At 40.2% G+C, this 21,501-nt stretch overlaps 1 protein-coding gene across 1 annotated transcript in view; it reads right to left on the reverse strand.

Annotated features, from left to right (window-relative positions):
- The window catches only part of KPNA3 (karyopherin subunit alpha 3), a 55,165-nt gene that overhangs the window by 23,351 nt on the left and 10,313 nt on the right, over nt 1-21,501 (reverse strand). The window contains exon 2 of the mRNA XM_080612039.1: nt 10,568-10,612. Coding sequence (XP_080468165.1) covers nt 10,568-10,612 — 45 coding nt within the window. The remainder of the gene's footprint in view (nt 1-10,567; nt 10,613-21,501) is intronic.

Raw genomic sequence — 21,501 nt, forward strand, 5'->3', positions numbered from 1 at the left:
TTTCAGATGCAGGCTTCTTGCAGATCCTTTGATTCAAAAAAAAGATGAAATACCTAGAATGGTCAAGAATCTAGCAAACAAACTATTTTTACTGCAATAACTGAAAAGAAAATTCTAGTTAAGAAATGCCACATTACCTCACTTGTTATTTTTTGAAGTTTCTTCTGTCAGTAAAAAAGATAAAGCTTTTTAAGAGCTCAAACAGTAGATTCTCCCATTCCTCATTGCTCCCCACAAAACCATCTACACTGGCACAGAATGGATGAACCTCAGAGAGCTTTGACCGAAATCCCTCCAAAATGCAGAGGGCATGCAAAAGCTTTTTAAAGTCATATTACTGCACTGCTATTGTAAGTGAAAACTTAATTAAGACTAAAATCTTCTCAACTGTGTTGACATTAAATAGATAACTTCCACTTGGAATAAAGTTCAGAAATAATATTAAGTATTTACATACACACAGGCAGCATCTATCACACACATTACTTCTACCTGCAATACTCTTCCTCTCAAAAAGATATTAAACAGAAACAGCTGAAATCACATCATGCATTTTCTAGCTTGAAAGATCTAGAAGTTTTGGGATGCAAAAAGCCAAGTCACACTGCAACAACTGTGGTACTGAATGTGCATTCCTCTATGGATGTGTGTCTCTTCAACTTATACAATTACATCATTCTGAGTGATCAATGTTTGTCAGGGTTATGCCTCTACTACAGTATAACGTGAGGGCTATGGTATCCAATTATTCTTGAAAGCAAGAATTAAGATGTATCTTGAGATCCTCTATCAAACCTCCTGAAACATTAGGATGGCAGAGGCTGGAATACAGCAGTGAATCACAGAATAGTCTGATTTGGAAAGGATCTTTAAAGTTCATCTAGTCTAACCCCCCCATACAATACAGACTATGGAGCTGGAACAAAGCGAGGGTCCCACAGTGGGTGACTGAACGGCATCCTCACAGAATGACAGGAATGAGCTGCATGGCCTTCAGCTGCCAAACAGCTGGAAGAATCACCTTCCACAAACACCAGTCTAGAGCAAGCCAGTGGACAAAGCACTGGATTATTCCATGCCACTTCACCCAAAGAACTTCACAAAGACTACCTGCCTGTAACCCTTATTCAATACACACTTCATGTTTATTCATGGTGACTGCGCTTCTATAAAAGTACCATTAGCTGAAATAATTTGCTTGAATAGTATTTAGAGGAGCATGCACAAATTCTCTCTGCTTGTGGTCACAGAATTGATGATGAACACTTTTAAGTTCTTCTAATTCCCTAGAAATACTGCCGGGACTTGGTCAAAAGGAAAGGAGGGCAGGTGATAAATAAACACATACTTAGAAAGAACAGGAACAAAGCAGTAATTCGTTTCTCTCCTAGAGCAATTGTCCATGCATACATCAATGTAGTGGGTACCTCCAAAACCTCCATTTACCTGGAGAAGAGTCCCATGAATCCCTAGATGAATGGACACAGAAGGACTGTTCAAATGGTGACAGCATGCCCAGAGGTAAAATAAAACGTAATTCCAACTAACTGTACTGCAGCTACCAGGAATGGAGATATCCCACTGGGAGGCCACTGATGGAGAAGATGGTAACGAAAGAACATCCTTTCAAGTTCTAGCTCATCATACATACATAATCTAGGTTTAAGTTCAACTGTAGGACAGGATCTCTTGACACAAGCAAAACTACATCAGACTAATTAGAAATCTTAGTATGGTAAGACTGAGAAACAATGAAAAGCCTTCCACTTGTAGCTGCATGTTAAAGAAGGCCACAATATACACCACAATTAAGCTAACCAAGAGCCTAGTTCTCTCCCATTCCAGCATGCAAGTTAATAGCTCCTTAGAGATCTTTTTATACCTGCACACAACTATCCTATTCCTTTGGCAACATGAATATGCCTAAGAGAATGCTTCCTAACATTACAGTTAACCAAAATAAGTATGAGTAAGCTTGTATACATTAACGCTGAGAAATTCTACCTTCCTTAAGACAGACAGCTGAACTTCACAGGTCATAACTGACCGCAGATTGATGTTACAGTTTCTGCCAATGCTGAAATTGCACCAGTCATATGGTGTAATAGGCTCCAGGGAAAATTACCTTAGCCAGGGAAAGTAAGAGAAAGCAAGAATGCTCCTGTAGCTACTCACTGTTTACAGATGGTTGGGCTGAACAACAACTGTCAAGAACGTATACAGAGGAGCTTCCACAGCAGCCTGAAGCAGAGAGGCTAATACTGAGAAGCACTAACAATTTCTTAGTAAGGAAAAGCTATTCTTACTAGCATTTCTTATAAAGTCAAAAGTGTTTATGGAACCTTTCAGTCCTAAAAAGTGGCTCTAAGACTATTTGAAACAGCTTTGTCCATTGACAAAAGCATCTAATTCCTAGACAGCTAAACCACTGTAAACAGTAATTTGATAGACCAATAACTCCCTGCATAAGGTAAAAAGAACATGATTTGCAGCTTGGCATGACCTTAAAATGCCTGCATTTTGTCCTACTGTGACAAACTGAAAAGCTTTTGCCTAAATCATAGCACCAGCCTCTTCTGCAAGCTCCTGTGGTGAAAATGAAGAAAAATAAGCATACCTGTATCCAGCTGTCCTGTTCAAAGCCTGGTGAAGTGCCCTTTCAAAGGCTGGAATCCCTGATGAAAGGTAAGACCTTGCCACCAACAAAACTAAGCACATCTTCAAAAGGGAGGATCCTTAACCACTGCCTGAACCATGTGTATTATGTACAGTAAGGCCTGATAGTTTATAAACAGCAGCTATCCACTGGTTTCAAGCATGTCAACATTCTGATAGAGATCCCACTATAACCAATGCCCATCGTTTGCTTCACTGACAGAGGGAAGGTCAGACTGCATAAACAGTAAATATCCAAATCCTGCAGATCCTGGTCATTTGTGTTTACCTTCTTGGAAGGTAGCCACAGGATTAAAAAAAAACCAACAGCCTATCAACACAAACAAGTTCCACAGACAGCAGGACGAACAGCAGAAGAATTCTTGTGGGCAAAGCGGATGTCCATAAAGCTCTGTGCTGCATTGCACTGAGTACTATATGACATGGTCAATAGGATACTCCAATGGAACTGTGAAAAGTGTTAAATATAAATTTATACATGCTTCTAAGCATCTGACACATGGGAGAACTCTATGAAGAGCCTCAAGTCTGTTAGGAAGCTTCAAGGTCAACAGGGAAAAGAAATAAACAAGAAAATCTTCGCCCTCAGGTAACAAACACCATTATGAAATGTTTCTTCAAGTTACAGAAAGTTTTAGGAACTCAGCAGCTAGTAGGAAGAAGTTCTTTTGGCATGAAAGTTAAGATACTTATGCTTGAGTCCTCTGGGGACAAAGAGCAGAACATCAAGAACATCTCAACATTAGGAATTGGAGTGCTGGCTGGCATTAGCTATGCTCAAAGATGACAACATCAGCTCTTTCCTCCGCTCTTATATCCTATAAAAGACTAATGGGTCAGGCCAGTGATGGAGACAGATTTAGGTCACTTGGGCGCCCCTTTTAAGCTACCACTGTTGTAACAGACTGAGCTGAACTTCTAGGTTTCACTTACATGTAATCTCAAATTTTGTTTTAGGGGGGTGAAGGCACCTGCCACAGTCCATCATGAAGAAAATATCTGCCACTCCAACCTCATCATGTTCAAGGGAACCTCTGAAAACCTCTACTGAATATCCTCTTAATGGAATTTTCCTTAAGAGGGCTATCTAGCCTGACTGGATTTCTATTAACAGCTCTTAAATATGAACCTGGGGAAAGATTTAATTTCTTTAATGGCTGAGAAAGGACTATTAGTTGGCTCTACTCACTGTCTCAGAACTCACTAATACCTAGAGAGATTTAAGGAAAACTCCTGTAAACCTGTAAAAAGGCTGAACATGTCATCTGATGATCCTGCAATCACAGATGTCAAAATTGTATCCTACATGCTTAGTGAACTAGGTCTCTTGCACCCAAAGGCAGTCAAACAGATTCCAAGACTGTTCTTCAGACATACAGCATCACTAAATATGCAGTTAGAAGACAAAGGCAACTTTTCTACCTTTGAGTTCTGCTAACTCACCTTTCTGACGACAGCAGTGTGCCAGCTGCACACATCCTGATGGAAGGACTGCTGAGCCCCAGTACTTGGTAATAAACATATCTGCTGACTCAGGTCTCTGAAGAAATATAACAATATATCTGCTAGTTCTAACAGATATCTGCTGACTGTGGTCTGGCTCAGGTAACCACAAAATCTGCTGATTTTGGTCACAACAGGGTTGCACAACTTGCTATTCCTAGGCCCACACTTTGGTCAAAAGCCAAGAACCCTCAGACCATATTTCTGATCACAGATCAGATTTGACTAGAATATAAATGGGGTCCTGCCAAAGGGCAAGAGCTTGAGTCAGTCCTCCTCAGAGGAGCAGGTCTGCAGCCAAGGACTCTCCTCTTGAGTTGGGATACTGCCCGAGGTAATTCCTCAAGGCGAGGAGCCCTCATCTGGACTGGGAAACACATTTTGGGTTAATTCCCTCTGAAACTTAAGTTGGTTGTGTAGTAGTTGATTCTGCCTGGTATCTAGAAACTGTACTTTACTAATGTTATTGGAGTATTATATGTTTTTTTATTAAACAAATTTCCTCTGGGGCTTGTAACCTACCTAAGTCAGTTTCGTGGGCTTTCACAATAGCAATTAAATAGCATGCTAAACTCTGAAATCTTGACTAAGTGATATAAAAGTTTGATTGTGCATATATATGTATTCCTTTAGACAAAAATTTTTAACTGAGTCTGGGACTATGAATAGATACAGTCACACCTAAACTCCCCTCTGAGAAGGAGTTTAGAAAGCAAGGGGGTCCTCTCTGAATCTCATGACTCAACTGGAGGGTCTGCCTGACAGTTCTACCTAACCCTGTCCTCTATGCAGTAAAAACAAAAAAGTGAACCTTGCCATCAAATCACATTAAGCCACTGCCACATTTACCAATGAATTTTGTCGTATCAATTTATTGTTGTTTCTGTCTCACAAGCGAAGTGCCTGACTCCTCTGCCACATGCAGTCACAATGTTCCTGTTTGGTTAGTGCACATCTTTTTCAGAAGATGAGCAGGCTGACTGAAAAATAAGTAGACACATACGTGTACACCAAGTGAGTGGGGCCCAACAGCCCCAAGCACAGAGTGCAAAGACTGAGGCCTGTTAAGTTAGACTCTTACTAATATGGATTCAAGCAAGCCTCCAAGGAATTTCTTCACAGCCCTTTTCATCTAGGTTGCCAGAAGAATACATTAGGAACACAATTTTCCTCGTAGAATGTGGTGAGGTTTTTTTGTTTGATTGGGGTTTTTTGATGGATCTGTCAAGACAGGGTAAAATGCAAGTTCTGTCCCAAGAATCTACACTAACACTGGATTGGGAAGCTTCTGGAAGAACATACTAATGGAGCCTTCAGTCTCCCTGTGGTTGTAGCTGTTTCTTGGAAGCTGGTAGACTTACACATAAAAAATTAACTTTAGAGTGAATGAAAAGCTATACACTAACACTGAACTAGGAAACAGGTGAAACGGAAGCAAGTTTATATGGATTTTTTTTGTTGTTTTCTTTTGCATTCTCAGACTTCTTGAGAATCAGGAAAAGGTTCTTCCCCACTGTAGCTCTCCCAGCAACATAAAGACAGACTTCTTTCTTCAAGACTCACTACTTTATTTAGGAGCTATTATGGACATAAGCAATCTTATTTAGGAAAGATAAGGACAGGTACAGTATGGCAGAGAAACAGGTAAAAAAAATATATGCCCATGGCTTTTGAATCCACCACTTGTTTTGCTCTGCCTGGCATCAAACTTAATTGGCAATTAGAGCTTTCATGAGCTCTCAGAGGCAGCTGAGTTTGCCAAGGAAGTCAAAAATAAACCCTGTGAGAGATCCTGGAAGTTCTTAGGATTCCAGTTAGTTATTGGGCTTTAAAGGTGGACAGGATCCTCCGTTTCTGCTGCAGTCAGGAGTATGAAGGCTTCCTTTGAAGGGTGACATCTAACTCAACGACCATAGCACTGACCTGGCAAAGGACTACCTTTCTTAAAGCAGAAGCTTCACTTAGATATGAAACCTTAAACTGAATCCTAACCATTACCCATCAACCTCATTACCCTTTAGAGCGAGATTAATCAGCTAAATTAGCCAGCTAATTCCAGGGTCCCTGTTGCTAACACATCAGACTTTGGGTTTCTGTGATGCTGAAATTTAATGATGTTTTAAATCAGAATTTGACAAGAGACTACACTGAGACCTTTAAATTTTAAATCCTAAGTCTCCATCACCAAAAATTGCATTATCTTATCTCTCTAGAAAGAAAGATGTCTACTTTTTAAGCTCTTAGAACCTCTGCTGTACTAACAATACAGCCAGAGACCAAGACCATCTTTCCAGAAATGTAGTAGGTCCTTTCCCAAAACACATAAAACACATGTTCAGCAACGCCAATATGGAATCAGAAAAGGGCACCTGACCATCAGGAATGTCATCTGACTGGCTCACAATGCCAACTCATGTCTCAGCCAGAATTCTGCCAGATGACTGCTACCCTTTTATGTCACAGACAGCTTTATTAGCTCAAATCCTAAACAAATAAGTGATTGAGAAAAGAAAAATGGGGAGGAGCTGTCAGTAAAGAAGTAAAGCTTCCTTCTGAGTAAAAGCTGTGATGTGAAGATACCGAATCTTCACATCACAGTAAAGATGTGAAAATTCACTTCTTCACATAATAAAAATAAATTAAAATATCTCTATTGCAAATAAAAGAATATTTGCAATACATTTTTGAAACACGGAATGTGTTGCAAATGCACCTTGATGTCTAATCGCAAAGGAATAAACACATCACACTAATCCATGCAGAAATTGTTTACTACTGTTCAAAGCTGTGATTTTATTTATTCCATCTCGCAAAAGAGATGTAAGCAACTTCATCAGATCCATTCATTTAATATTTATACACATGATGATTCAAAAGACAAGCCCATGACGATGTAGTGCTTCAACTGTACAGATCAAGAATATGCTCAATTTGACTGTTTTCTTCAAAAGCCAGGTGTACACTTAGCCTGTAAATAGCTGGGAAAAAGGGAAGATACCCCTTTGTTCTTAAGAGGCACTGGTGGATTACTGGGGTCATGCCAACACATATTTCCTGAATTGGCATACTCATGCTAGAATAGCAGTGTTAGCTACAGAGATGAAGACAGAAGCAATAATACTACAGCTTATCCTTTCCACTGCTGGAGCTTAATAAAATATATCCTTTTCTATTTCAGTCCCAATTCTGTACCAGAAGCAATGGTCTCACAGCTGCCACAGAGTTCTTGCAGCAAACCAGCTGCCTACCAGAATCAGTTCAGTTGCTGCAAACCACCAACTCAGACACATGCTGAATCTCTCATTATAGCAGGTTACTTCTGGTCTCTGCAGTAGATGATGTTCGGCAAACACTCCAGAAGAACACAACTTCCTGCATTTAAGAGTTCTGCAGCTGCTGATCACCCTTGATCCAGAGCTGAGGCTTCTCTAAGTATGTAACTGATCTTTGCATGTGCAGTTTTCAGTGAAAAGTCAACTAGGAGCTCACAGGCTTCCTCTTCCTCATTTTCACTCATGTATTACTGGCACATATAAGATTTCTTCCACACTGAACAATCCATTGCCTTATATGTATGACCTGCTCCCCACCATGCTTCTTTAATAAAATGGCCTTGAAACTGTGACCTGTTACAGAATCATAGAATAGTTAAGGTTGGAAAGGACCTTAAGATCATCAAGTTCCAACCCCCCTGCCAGGATGTGGGCAGGGATGCCTCACACTAGACATGTCACCCAAGGCTCTGTCCAACCTGGCCTTGAACACCGCCAGGGATGGAGCATTTACCACTTCTTTGGGCAACCTGTTCCAATGCCTCACTACTCTCACAGTAAAGAACTTCTTCCTTATATCTAACCTGAATCTTCCCTGTTTTAGTTTAAACCCATCCTATCACTACAGTCCCTGCTGAAGAGTCCCTCTCTAGCATTCTTGTAGGCCCCCTGCAGATACTGGAAGGCTGCTGTAAAGTCTCCACGCAGCCTTCTCTTCTCCAGACTGAACAGCCCCAACTTTTTCAGTCTGTCTTCATATAGGAGGTGCTCCAGCCCCTGATTATCCTCGATGATAAAAAAAAAATATGGCCTTTGTAAAACCCAATTAAACTGAGAATTAAAGTTAAAATCTTCACTTTGCACTGCAAAGCTCTCTCCAATGACTGCACTGGAATGCTCGTGCGCGGTTTCAATTTAATGAGATGAACGAGGATATGCTGCATTAGCTAAGCCATCTTTTACAGCATTGCTTTGCTAGCTGGCATAGCCTAAGTGCTATGAATGAGACTTTCCAGGACAGATTTCAGTTACATAGAGTTTTACAGAGTCAACACACTAGTTCTGAACAGAAAGGGCCTCTAACATGTTAGCATTATCTTCAACTGCTGATAATTCAGTTATCAAAATTCATTACCTGAATCTCATTTTAAGCAAAAACTGGCCAGTTTCATTTTTCCCTTGGTACCTGCCACTGTATGTAAAAGTAGCTTTCTCCACACCCCAGGCATCTGTCAGTACTGATGAGGCCATAGCCAACTTAAGCTACTCAACATATTCAGACATCTTCAGCTAGTTTGATTAGGAAAATATGAAAGCATTGAACAATTTTCAGGTGACACATCATGCTCATGTAAGAACTAAGATTACTTTTTTTTCAGTCATCTGGGTCCAATTAGGTTTCTTTAACCAATTCCTACAGTCTCAGGATGAAGCTTACTAATACTTATTTTTTATATTGTAATGAGATACTGAAGTTTTTCTGGAAGACCTGGGGAAAAAAAAAACAACAAAAAAACCACAACCCACACACACACAAAAAACCAAACAAAAAACCAAACACACACCCCCCCCGCCCCCCCAAAAAAAAAACCCAACACAAAACCGAAAAAGTCTCTTTTTTAAAGAGCAGAAGGATCCCTGAAAAATACTAGCACAAGATTTTTGGTAGCTCCTACACAATCACGTGACAAGTGCAGACAACATTTCTCAAAGCCAAGTTGAGCTAATTTCTATCAACATAACTTGTATTTACAAACCCTTCACTTTGATTTTAGCAAGGCTTCTGTCTTCTCTCTGTTTGCAAATAATGGAAAAAAATTTGAGATAAAATTGGGTGGGTGTGCATTCCTAAGCAAGCACCACTCAGACTGTCCATGATCCAACTGGAAAACTGGAAATGTGCATCAAATAGGAGACCCAAAGGAGGTTGGCCTATATCTAGAATGTCCAAGCAAGCACTTCTATCCAGTCATTAATGAAAATATTAAAAACATGGGTGATACCAAGCTGAGGAGGCCTTGAAGCATACTGGGGAACACAATGGGAATTCAACTTAGGAAAGCTTGGGAAAAGCAGATGCAGTTTAAAAGATAAGAAGCAATCATGTTTAAAACTTCTGCATTTATTTAACTATGCAAATGGAGAACATAAACAACTACCATTGCTTTGCGGTACTGTAGGAAGTATCCAAAGGATATAACAGGATATAATGTTGTTGTGTCTGTCAATGTACTCAATATAAATAGGAATATTGTGTTAAGAACTGGTTTTCACTGTCGCACTTAAACCTCAGCTGTGGCCTGCATCCTTCCAGACTTTCATGCTTCCAGAAAGATACAGGCAATATGGATCTGAGGAGCAGCAACAAATCTAATTCAGAAAAACAGAATGTTCAAGGAAAGGATAAAGAACTGTATTTGTCTCAACGTGATAAAACTAAAGGGGCCGGTATCAGTCCTCAAATACGCTGAAGATACCCAAAGGCAGATAAAAGTTTACTCCTCTTCACATCAATCGCCAAGAGTAGTTTAGCTTGTGAATATGTCCTCCGGCAGCAAGCCTTTAAGGTGTCTAGAAAGGCTGTTGGAATAGTTATGAATGATGAGGGTTCAACAAATGCTGTATTTAGGCGGAACGCTGAACTACATCACCTCTCATGCTCGTGATCTTCCCAGCTATACTGGCATTTACCCAATATAACCAAAATCCGACCCTAAAATTAACTCCCTCTATAGCACAGAAGGAGTAATTTCCAGAAAACAAAAGAACATCAAAGCTTTCTAAATGCTAAACCCCGCCCCCCCTTTTCCCATTTGGAGACTTTAATCATTTGAAGAGCTGACAGCTCCACTGTAATAATATGAGAACTGGTACAGAAACTGAATATGGATTATTTCCAAGTGATTCACTGGAGTAAAGCAGTACTGTTCTGCTGTACTGAGCTTAACGAGTTGGAGATTAAAACTAACATTAGAATCCACAGTTAGCAATCTGCAAATTTACAACTTTTCTATGTAAGTTTGGGGCCATAAAGAAAAGCTTATGGCAAAAGATCTTGCTAATAATCCCTGATGTCTTAGCTAAGTAACACAGCTGATAAATAAAAGCAGACTCACCTTCCGCAATTCAATTGTAACTTCATTCCTGTGTCTTCTCATAGTCTGTAAATAAAAAAATAAATATTACTTGTATGCAATGAAAGTACTATTTTGTTTTGGAATCAGTTGTTTCTAGGTCAAAAGTGCAGTTATTCATCAAAAGATATGGAAAACTGTCCATCATTCATAACTCAATCTTTCCTGGCTAGATGCACAAGTTGGTTTTTTGTGGGTTTGGTTGTGTTTGGTTTTTTTTTAAAGACTGTCTATTTTACAAAAAGCTTTGTTATAAACCACAGTAAGTATCCCAAAGGCAGAAAACATTGACTTCCCCATGGAGTTTCACTGGAATGACTCTCCAGCTGTTGATATGTGCACATCAAAAGAAGCAGTAAATAGAGGCTAGATAGCCTCATATTCACGTATGATCATATTCATAACCTAAACATGTAACCTATGCCAGTTATCTGGCCAAAATCAACCATGAGTGACAGAAGATGACTGAGCTGAATGCAAACAAGATCAAGCTTGTGGCAAAAGGAAACAAAGTAGTAGAGTGGCACTGAGTCTATTTAGGACCTATAGCCTGAACACTGTAAAGGAAAATCAGCCCATAAACATCTCAGCTCCTTAAAGATTCAGGGCACTCAGGACACATTCCCTACAATGCTGCTATGCCTCTTAGTTAAGAGAGGTTCAAGGTTTAACACAGAACAATTTTAGCCTACTGAAGGTGTCCTGGGTTCAGCAGTAGCAGTCATTTTTCCTCCTTCTTAGTCGCTGTTGCAGCACTGTGTTTTTGACTTTCAGCCTGGGAACAGAGCTGATAACACCGATGTTTAGACTGACCAAGGACTTTATGAGTCTCATGCTCTGCCAGGGAGGAGGAGAAGCAGGGACAGGACACCTGACCCAAACTAGCCAAAGAGGTATTCCATACCATAGCACGTCATGCCCAGGATGTAGAATTGAGGGTGCCCGGAAGGGCTGGATCACTGCAGGGTGGGGGTGAGGTACCGGTCGGTGAGCAGTTGTATTCTTTTCCTTGTTATTTCCTTTATTATTATTATTATTGGTGGTAGCAGTAGTGATTTGTGTTATACCTTAGTTATTAAACTGTTCTTATCTCAACCCATGGGAGCTGCATTCTTTTGATTCTCCTCCCCGTCCCTCCAGGAGCGGAGGGAAGAAAGGTGGGGGGAAGTGGACTGCATGGTTCTGATTTACGGCCTGGGCTTAAACCACGACAGAAGGCAATCTCCCTTGGTTCATTTTACAGTCAGTGGAAAAGACCTGTACCATCAGAATGCAATTCAGAGGAAATCAGGACTGGATGACCACTGGCAGCCTAGAAAGATCACCCACACCAACTAAAATTAGCCTTTTAAAACACTTTCTATGTCCTATCCTTGCTACTGACCTTCACTGCTGCTATCACGTTCCTTCTGAGTTAGGGCAAATAACATCCCTGAGCTAAAAAGTATCAGCGAAGACCAGGCAGTACACAGAAAACATCAGCACTCCCCATAAGCATCAAAGGAAATACTGAACATGCTGAAGCTCAAACACAGGTAAATGAAATGAGCAGACTTCACACCATGAATCTATATACAGGGCAGAGTTCCAGTGCTTAGAACATTATCTTAGCTTCACTGTTCTTAACCAGTTTGCTTAGCAGTATTCATTTAATTACCTTAGGTTGACTTGAGAGTAAGGAAGGCTTGGTTCACCATCCACTGCTTGATTAACCAATTCACTCAGGTAAGCAGAGACACAAAAATTCTCCTTTTACCTCTACAAGCATGAGCTACTCTACCTTAAACAAAACAAGTCCTCATCACAGCAAGAGGACACTAGGACCGCAGCATCTACCAGAACTACACTTCTTCCCCTAGTTTCACAGCATCTACCAGAACTACACTTCTTCCCCTAGTTCCATTATTTTGCTAAATCATTTGGTTCTTGTGCCTTTCTGAGCCTGCTGCAAGAGCTCAGTATGACCGAATTGCTGGGGAATGGGAAGGCACTGGGTAGGCAGGGAATAGACAGATGAAGAACCCGAGCAGTCACTTCAACTAACAAGAGTTGTGGTCAAAGCTCAATGTCCAGCTGGAGACCAGTAACGAGTGGTGTCCCTCAGGAATCGGTGTTGGGACCGCTCTTGTTCAACATCTTTGTTGGTGACATGGACAGTGGGATTGAGTGCGCCCTCAGCCAGTTTGCCGATGACACCAAGCTGTGTAGTTCGGTTGATACACCGGAGGGAAGGGATGCCATCCAGAGGGACCTCGACACGCTTGTGAGGTGGGCTGATGTCAACCTTATGAAGTTTAACCATGACAAGTGTAAGGTCCTACACTTGGGTCGGAGCAATCCCAGGCACAGCTACAGGTTGGGCAGAGAAGAGATTCAGAGCAGCCCTGCAGAGAAGGACTTGGAGGTTCTGGTCAAAGAGAAAATGAACATGAGCCGGCTTCAGTGTGCGCTCGCAGCCCAGAAAGCCAACCATATCCTGGGCGGCATCAAAAGGAGCGTGACCAGCAGGTCGAAGGAGGTGACCCTGCCCCTCTACTCTGCTCTCGTGAGACCTCACTTGGAGTACTGTGTGCAGTTCTGGTGTCCTCAACATAAAAAGGACATGGAACTGTTGGAACAAGTCCAGAGGAGGGCCACGAGGATGATCAGGGGACTGGAGCACCTCCCGTATGAAGAGAGGCTGAGAAAGTTGGGGCTGTTCAGCCTGGAGAAGAGAAGGCTGCGTGGAGATCTCATAGCAGCCTTCCAGTATCTGAAGGGGGCCTACAAGGATGCTAGGGATGGACTCTTCATCAGGGACTGTAGTGACAGGACAAGGGGTAACGGGTTAAAACTTAAACAGGGGAAGTTTAGATTGGATATAAGGAAGAAGTTCTTTACTGTAAGGGTGGTGAGGCACTTGAATGGGTTACCAAGGGAGGTTGTGAATGCTTCATCCTTGGCAATGTTCAAGGCCAGGCTGGATGAGGCCTTGGGTGGCATGGTTTAGTGTGAGGTTCCCTGCCCATGGCAGGGGTGTTGGAACTAGATGATCTTCAGGTCCTTTCTAACCCTAACTATTCTATGATTCTATAAGACAAGTCATTCAAGCTTTTCATTCTATTAGAATTTAATATCTGAATAATCTTAACAGTGTCAAATTTAAGGGCACTAAATATGCCCTTAAATAGGCTAAAAATGTTTTTCAGTACTTCTTCCCTATGATAACTGCATTTCAATGGAAGAAAGACAAGGCTGCCTTACATTTCTGCTGTAATACCTTCTTTTCTTGATCATTCTGAATGGGCTAGACACTGATGTTCTTCACAGAACCTTCCACTAGTAACATCTCCCCCCTTAAATTTAATCTTTTATTCCTCCTTAACTTAAACTTTAAAAGGTACTCCATTATGTTACAAAGCAGTTAACCCAAGTGTCCATTAGCATTTTCTCCTTACAATCCAGTATTGTACGTGCCAGATTTGGCATCCCAGTGACTTAATTGATGCAAAGCATAATTTACTTTTAAATTTACCCTCTAGTTACAATATACTCCTACGTTTTTTCATTTATAGAGGTGATGGGACTCTAGGATATTTTCTATTGAGCAGAAACATCAGACTGTATGTAGAGCTTCTTGGGGGCAACCATAACATTCGCCACCTACCATTCTTCTGGAAGCAAGGCAGATTTAAGTATGACTATATGCTGTGTTCAACAGTTCAAAAGTTTAGTATTTTTGACCTAGGAAAAAAACAAATACCGTGCAGTCCCAGGCAATACATGACTATTCTTTTCATCAATTTACTCTAAAACCTTCTCTAACAATGCTTTGACTAAAGACAGTTGCTCAGAGTCATCATCTGTAAGGGCTCTACTGGGAAGACTCTAAGCTTCTTTTTTAAGGCAAACAATTCACTCAGGTTTTCAATTAGGGGCTTATCTTTGTTACATACTTCCATTATTTCAGCCCCACTGATTCTACCCTATTACAATTCTGTCTCAATATTTTTTTACTAGTTTTTCTGCTTTTATCAAGCTGATTTTCTTTTAAACTTATTATATGTAGTTTCTCTTTCAAAACAACTGTGGTACATTTTCTTTTTCCTTCCTCCTTCAAAAGGCAGAATAGGCAGTACTCACCACTAAGTCCAGAGCTGCTTCTCCATTCACAGAACAAGTAGATAGACAACTAGGGATATCATTTAGCCTTAACTTCACAGAACTGATGAGTGTTATCTGACCCCAACTGAATTAAGGGCTCAGAGTCTTGCAGAGTCTCCTGCTGACACAGCATCTTTAAAAATTCAGCCTATGTTGGTGTCACCAGGATCATCCAAGAATCAGTAATAGTTAGAGCTAGAGTCTTCCTACAAGTATATGGGACTGAAGTTCCCAAAAGAGCCTATGGTGCATTCTGGCAGTTAAACTTGGTTGCCATGGTCTCATTACAACCAGTGCTCTTAACTAGATGTATGCTAACATTATTTCTAACCTAACACTTTATGTCCCCAATATGAGAGGATACATTTACAGCTTATGTTTCAGATGAAACATTTTAGAAATATAGCAGATTATCAGTGCCTTCCTTAAACTTCAGAAGTAGTAAACATATTATAAGCCAAAAGAATTTAAAAGAAGCAGTTTAAGTATCACTACAAGCCTTCCTTTAAGGAAACATTACCACTGTAAGCAGAATACCACACTTTTATACTACCTGTAAGCCCCAGCCTGTAGGGAACCAATAGGCATTTACAAGGGATTTATACAATAGTAGAAAAGTTGAACATTTTTCCCAGCTAATATAGGTCAGCTAAAACAGAGAGAAAAGACGAAATTATTCTGCAACTTAACCCCACAGATTCATTACCAGCTTTCAGGCTGGGAGGACAATCACCTGCTAAAGTCTGCATTTGCAACAACAGTTGAAGCCTGGTGAGATGTTACCAATGGATCTAATACACTGTTTTACACCTACAGCATTTGACTGGTCACTTCTCATCTTAATGTACTCAAGCTTAAGTAACTTCATATCCCACTGAAACAGCTCATCTCAAAACCACCCCTAATGCAAATTTGAACTGTTTCACTGAATAAAAAAACCAGTCATTCCCAATCTCTGAAAGTGAAAACTCAGCATAGGCAAAATCCTATAAATGATGCCTACTTATTCCCGCAAAACCTGAACTGTGAGGCTTCTCACAAACATAAAAGTAGAAAGTAAAAATTAGTAACAGTCAGCATGTACTATTATGACACAAGAACACGGAACACTTACCAAGTTGTGCTACAACACTACATCTCAATTGTTACACAATACTCCAGTAAAACTCTGGTTCCTAAGGCTTTTGTAACAAGGCATTTCTTCTCCCTGGTTCACTATCTCTGAAGAACAATTACTTACCAGTGTGTTTGACAGGCTGACATAACCACAGTAGCACACCACATACCTTAAGTCTTGTTACAATTTAAAAGTAGATGTTCAGCAGTATTTCTAACTTCAAGTTCCTCAGCATTTTGTTATTTTAGAAAATAAATCAGGAAAGAAACCCAAAAGATCTACAAGATGCTGTTAAATAAACTAGTGTTCTCACTTCTACCCTGAATTTCTGAATACTTTTCCAAAGCCAGTTACAAAGTGTTACATGCCAAGAACCTCTCCTTAACACTTTTGACTTGAAAGAAAAATACTCCCGAGTTCCCTCAAAGTTATCAACACCAAAATTAATTTCAAATGCCAGTAAAGAAGATCATCACACACATTAGGGCTGTCATGCTGATGGCACCAAAGGAACCTTCTTTCCTGGTGATACACACAAATGTAAACACATAAATGCTAATCTTACAGAAGATGATATTTAAGAGACACAAGACCTTGAAAACAAAGCAAAGCCTCAAGTTAATGCCCAAAGTAAGGCTTCAAAAAATGCCACAGTCCCTAAAAATGCATCTGACACAGTCAATGGACAGATGCAACATGGAATACAGCCATCCTCATCAGATCAGTGTTTCAGCTCTGGCACCTCTCTTCCAAGAAGAAGCTGACAAGAAGCTCAAAGATAAGTTCAGAGCCGCCTGTGGAGAAGGGAAATGCTTTCCTGATTTCTCAGTTGGTATTTGGTGTATGACAAAGCACAAAACTGTACACAAACCTCTTGATATCAAACACCAAAGGCTAGAGATAACCCTGTGAAATTCTTAATTATCAGCATAACAGTAACCCTTACCACCAGCACACTTAAAGAACTATTTTAAGTGACTTAACATTTGGGACTCTCTGGCTCAGCCACACATACTTCACAAGAACCATTTCTGAAACCCTGTACAAAGGCACACAAAATGCTCACTACATCTTAAAGAGCAAGTATCATTGCTGTAACACCACCACCTGACGTCTTAAGACAGCCCATGTGCACCTTCCTGGCAAACAAACAACAAAAGATTACCTTGAAGTTTTGAATAGCATTGAGATTCTAAGGAGAGAGTTAAGTCTAGCAAGTTTCTCTGGCTTCTTGAGCCTTTAACATAAGACTCATTTAACTGCAGAATACATTAAACTATCTGAAAAGGCAACTCATACAGCTTCTGTAAATGAAAAACAAATAAATTTTGAAGAATCCCAAACCAAATCATGTCTAATGTACATAAGAACAAGACAACATTTTCCAAAATCATCTGTAGCAAATACAGAATATAGTGTATTTTTCCTGGGATGAAGAAAACCAAACCAAACCAACCAACCAAAGTTTATACAAGACTACAAGAAGAAAATTCAGGCTAACTGAGAAGGATAAAAACAGATTTGAGACAAAGTGGTCAGAACAGTCCTTCTATCTATGAAGGAATGATCTAAACATTGGTACCACTTGATACAAATTAGATCTCATTCATGATGAAACAGCAGAACTAGTCTTAAGGTTTCTATTAATTTGAAATTTTTACTTCATATCTAAAAATCAACCTTAATGGATTATAAGCACTTTAAACTCCCTTAAGTATATCACTTTCAGAGACAAGAAATTCTGGATACTTGATAAGATTACTTCATTCCCAGTTACAGTACAAACCAGAAAACACAAACTAAATGTGTAATTGATACAACTAGTGAGAAGCTCAAGTTATTCCATTCAATTTGTTATGCTAGGATAAAATCTTCTTTAATGAAATTAAAAACTAAGTTTCATGTACAAGGTGTTTAATAACGTACATTCTCTGTACAGAAAAAAATAGTCAAATGTTGCAACAGTAAGTGGTATTAATTTTAACCATTTTTAGCTATAGCAACTCTGTCAGAGGGAAGATTAAGGCATAACCATCATTTAATGACTAAAAATCCATTTATTGTAACAACAGGATCTGGAGCTCAGTGTGGTGCTCACCCAGACTAGCCACCTCATTAAGCGCGATACCTGAAGAGTATCATCTTCTAATCAACACATTTACACCACTTCCACTGCAACAGGAGCAAGTCCAGAAAACATCAGAGATGGAGAAGCAGGAAACAGATGTGTTTATGCCAGCCAGCATATCGACACTGCCAGCATGGCTGGCCTGCCAGCTGCTCCACAAGCAGCTAGCTGGCTGCCCCTGCTCTCCTGCAGCCAACCGGCATCCATCAGCCTCCAGCTAGCCCACTGAAGTGGAGAAGCCAAGCTCACCTTGACAAGATGAACATCACACACCAATGCCAGTTTTGGCTATTCTGTGGATATAAAAAGATACATTTTCAGGAACTTTAGTATGATGTGCATTTAGTTGCTTTTGAAAATCCAGCTATTAAACGGAAAAGAGAGAACAAGTTCACTGATTCTAACTTCTCTGCATCTACAAAACTTTATTAAAAGATAACTGTCATTTAAATTCTTTATGTCTGTCTTTGTGTCTCAACACTACAGCAACCAGCCTGGGAAAACCAGAAGACACATGCTTACAGGAAAAGAGCTACCCTGAATACATAGCTAGGATAGCAAAGTAGTTTGATTAAACATAAAGAGTACCTGAAGAGCTTTAGCATTTGCAATCCAATTCCAGACTATTTCCACCTGCCTAACTGAAAGAAAAAAATCTGGCCTAGTTCCAACAGCTGGACTGGATTTAAATAATACTTCCTGTCTTGCATATGAGCATACTCTGGAGTACAGTTTAAATAATTTACAACATAGGTATGGGTGCCATACAGTGAAAGCAGAAGGTGCTTGCACTGGTGAAGTAAACGCTGCTCTTCCTTAGAAACCACTTTACTGGGCTTTTTTCCTTATTCTTTCTCTGACACCTTTTAAAAAAACATGAAACACTGCAATGCACAGGGAAACGCAGAAGCCTCGGGAGCTGGGCTGGTTGTGGGCAGAAAAAGTGCTTGTTTGTGTACAATAGTTGAGATTATTAAGGTCATCAGCTGCCCATCTTGGGTTGACATTAGAAGTTAAATATTCCATATTTGCACAGGAATATAATTTGTTAGTATGTATAAAGTTGAAGCTTAGGCTGATAATATTGTTCTACTTGTTCTGGTACAGCTGGCCTCAGCCAAAACCTAAGAGAGACAAAGGGACACTGATAGAAGGCGATACTGCTGTTCCACCTGTTCACACTTTCAAAGTGCACACAGCTTACTCCAAGAATTGCAAGCAAATCACAATACAGGAAGGAAAAATTCTGGGACTACCAAACTGAAATTCTGGGATAGCATCACAATGGTCTGAATGCAATGACTTAATCACAACTGAAAGAACAAAACCCAACGACACTGTACACTGATCCCCTTTATTTCTTTTGGGCATGCAGAAAAGATTTTACATCCATGCGAAACCAATTTAGTCAAAATTAACCTTTCCTGCTAGGTTTATTCCTTTAGTTACATCACAGATTATTACCCAGCCTTCCCCCTTGCATCCCCATTTATGTTCTAGGCAGGCACTTCTTCCTCACACTCAATTTTGAGCTTTACCCAATTACAAAATTTTATTCCCAACAACGCTCCAAACTGTCTAGGAAAAACTGATTTCCCCCATCCCCAGTCATATAGACTACAAAGTTAGAACAACTTCACTTCCGGCTTTGTTATCAAAGTTCCATATTGAATGATGCTGACCCAGTTAGAAATACAGGCAGAGGGCATGGATTCCACAGTACAAGCAACAGATCTACCAAAGCCCCCCAATACACTTACAATATGACTGTACCCTGACCTGAAACTCCAAGGGAGTTTTACTCTGATTAATATTTGACCTGAAATGTATTTGCTCCTCTTCTAGGGAAATATTCTATTATTTTGCAGAAAGCATTAGAACTTGGTTCAGACGCTTTGTGTGCTGCAGAACATCAATACTATAAAGTTTCTTTCTGGCTTTATGTAGGAGCAGAGCGCAGTATTTACGCTACTGTATTTCACTGCCATAATCTGTCTGGGACTCATGTTCCTCAGGGTTAATAAAGGCCACTGAAAGAAAACTTCAGTGGAGCTGCCACACCATTTTACTTTTCTTTAATCCCCAGTTTGGGGCCTCTAAAATGAATACCAGCTGCTTTTTGTTAGCCAGTTTGTGGCAAGATAATTCAAGTGTCTAAACCTGGCTACTCTTAGCAAACTGGATGCACAAGACTGCATCCAGTGACTCCCTCAGTTTGTGATGGGTAATGACTCACTGAAGTCAGACATACATGCCAATGTGGAAAGCCACAAGCCTCCAATCACTGTTGCTCATAGTGCTGACTCACCTGAAAGCTCTATGGAAGCAGACAAAGCTGCCCATCACATTATATACTTCTACTGCTCCAAAAGATCTTGGCAGAAAAGCAATTGCTAAGTTTATTTCTTAGCAGCTGTTTCGTAAGCATATTCTTCAAGGTCTCAATATCCACTCTGCATTTGTTTAACCTGCAGACTGAACTACCACCAGCAAGGGAGCAAGATGTGATCACTCATGTTTTAATTTCCATATACCAATTACCCAGTTTACAAGTACAGACATATCAAACAACCCTCAGGAGACTGGACTTGAAGCAATTTAGCTGGCTGCATTCAACACAAATTGAACCAATACTGAAGCACACAAAGCAGTCCAGAATACAATCAACATGTTATCTGTTGATTTAATACAAAATAAAAGAGCTGGAATTCTCTTTCTATATCAAAACTCAACTGGGGGAAGGAAGGACGTCAGAATCTAGTAGATTTCCAATTACTGCTCTTGTGTTAATTAAGGACTCTATACCTAGTCAAAAGTTTTACAGCATTTCTATTCAGATGTAGATCTTAACACTGTTAATCGCACCTTTACTGACATCAGACCAAAGACGATAATGCAGCCACATGGGCTCCGCCTGAAGGCAAACTGAAGTTCCCAGGTAATCCCACAGCACCCCAAGCTAACTCATCACAGCACAACAGCTGGTCTGTGCAGACCAACAGGCAGGCAACAAGGATCACCAGCTAATTGAAAGTACTCTTTTTGTCCTACGGTCCTAATAAGGCAAGGAACCTGCCCTTGTAGTATTCCAAAGAGTGGCGGCAATGGAGCTACTGCTACCCCCAGTTGGACAAGGGCCCATCTTGAACTTAATGGTGGAGTGTCATAATTTATGCTACAGACCAAAAGAAACTACTGGTCTGAAGGATACCTGTATTAAGTCTTTCTTCCCCCGCGCTTTTTGGAAGCAGAAGGGCATACTGAATTTTACAATGAATACCTGAATAGTGTGAATAACTGAATAGTGTGGTATGCCAAATAAGCACCAAAAACACTGGATAACCAAGGCAGCCTAATTACAAGTGATTCCTATTCACACTTTTTAAATTAGAAGATTAAAGCTTCTTGACACACTTTAAACACATACAAGGATTTGAAATTTGGTTTAGTTTTATGCTACGGTAATCTGCTTTTGCCAGTATATAAATTTCTGTTCAGATGTGTGAACACTAAAAAGATATTTGTTAC

Source organism: Psittacula echo, assembly GCF_963264785.1.
Source record: "Psittacula echo genome assembly, chromosome: 3".
In the NCBI taxonomy this organism is placed as follows: domain Eukaryota; kingdom Metazoa; phylum Chordata; class Aves; order Psittaciformes; family Psittacidae; genus Psittacula; species Psittacula echo.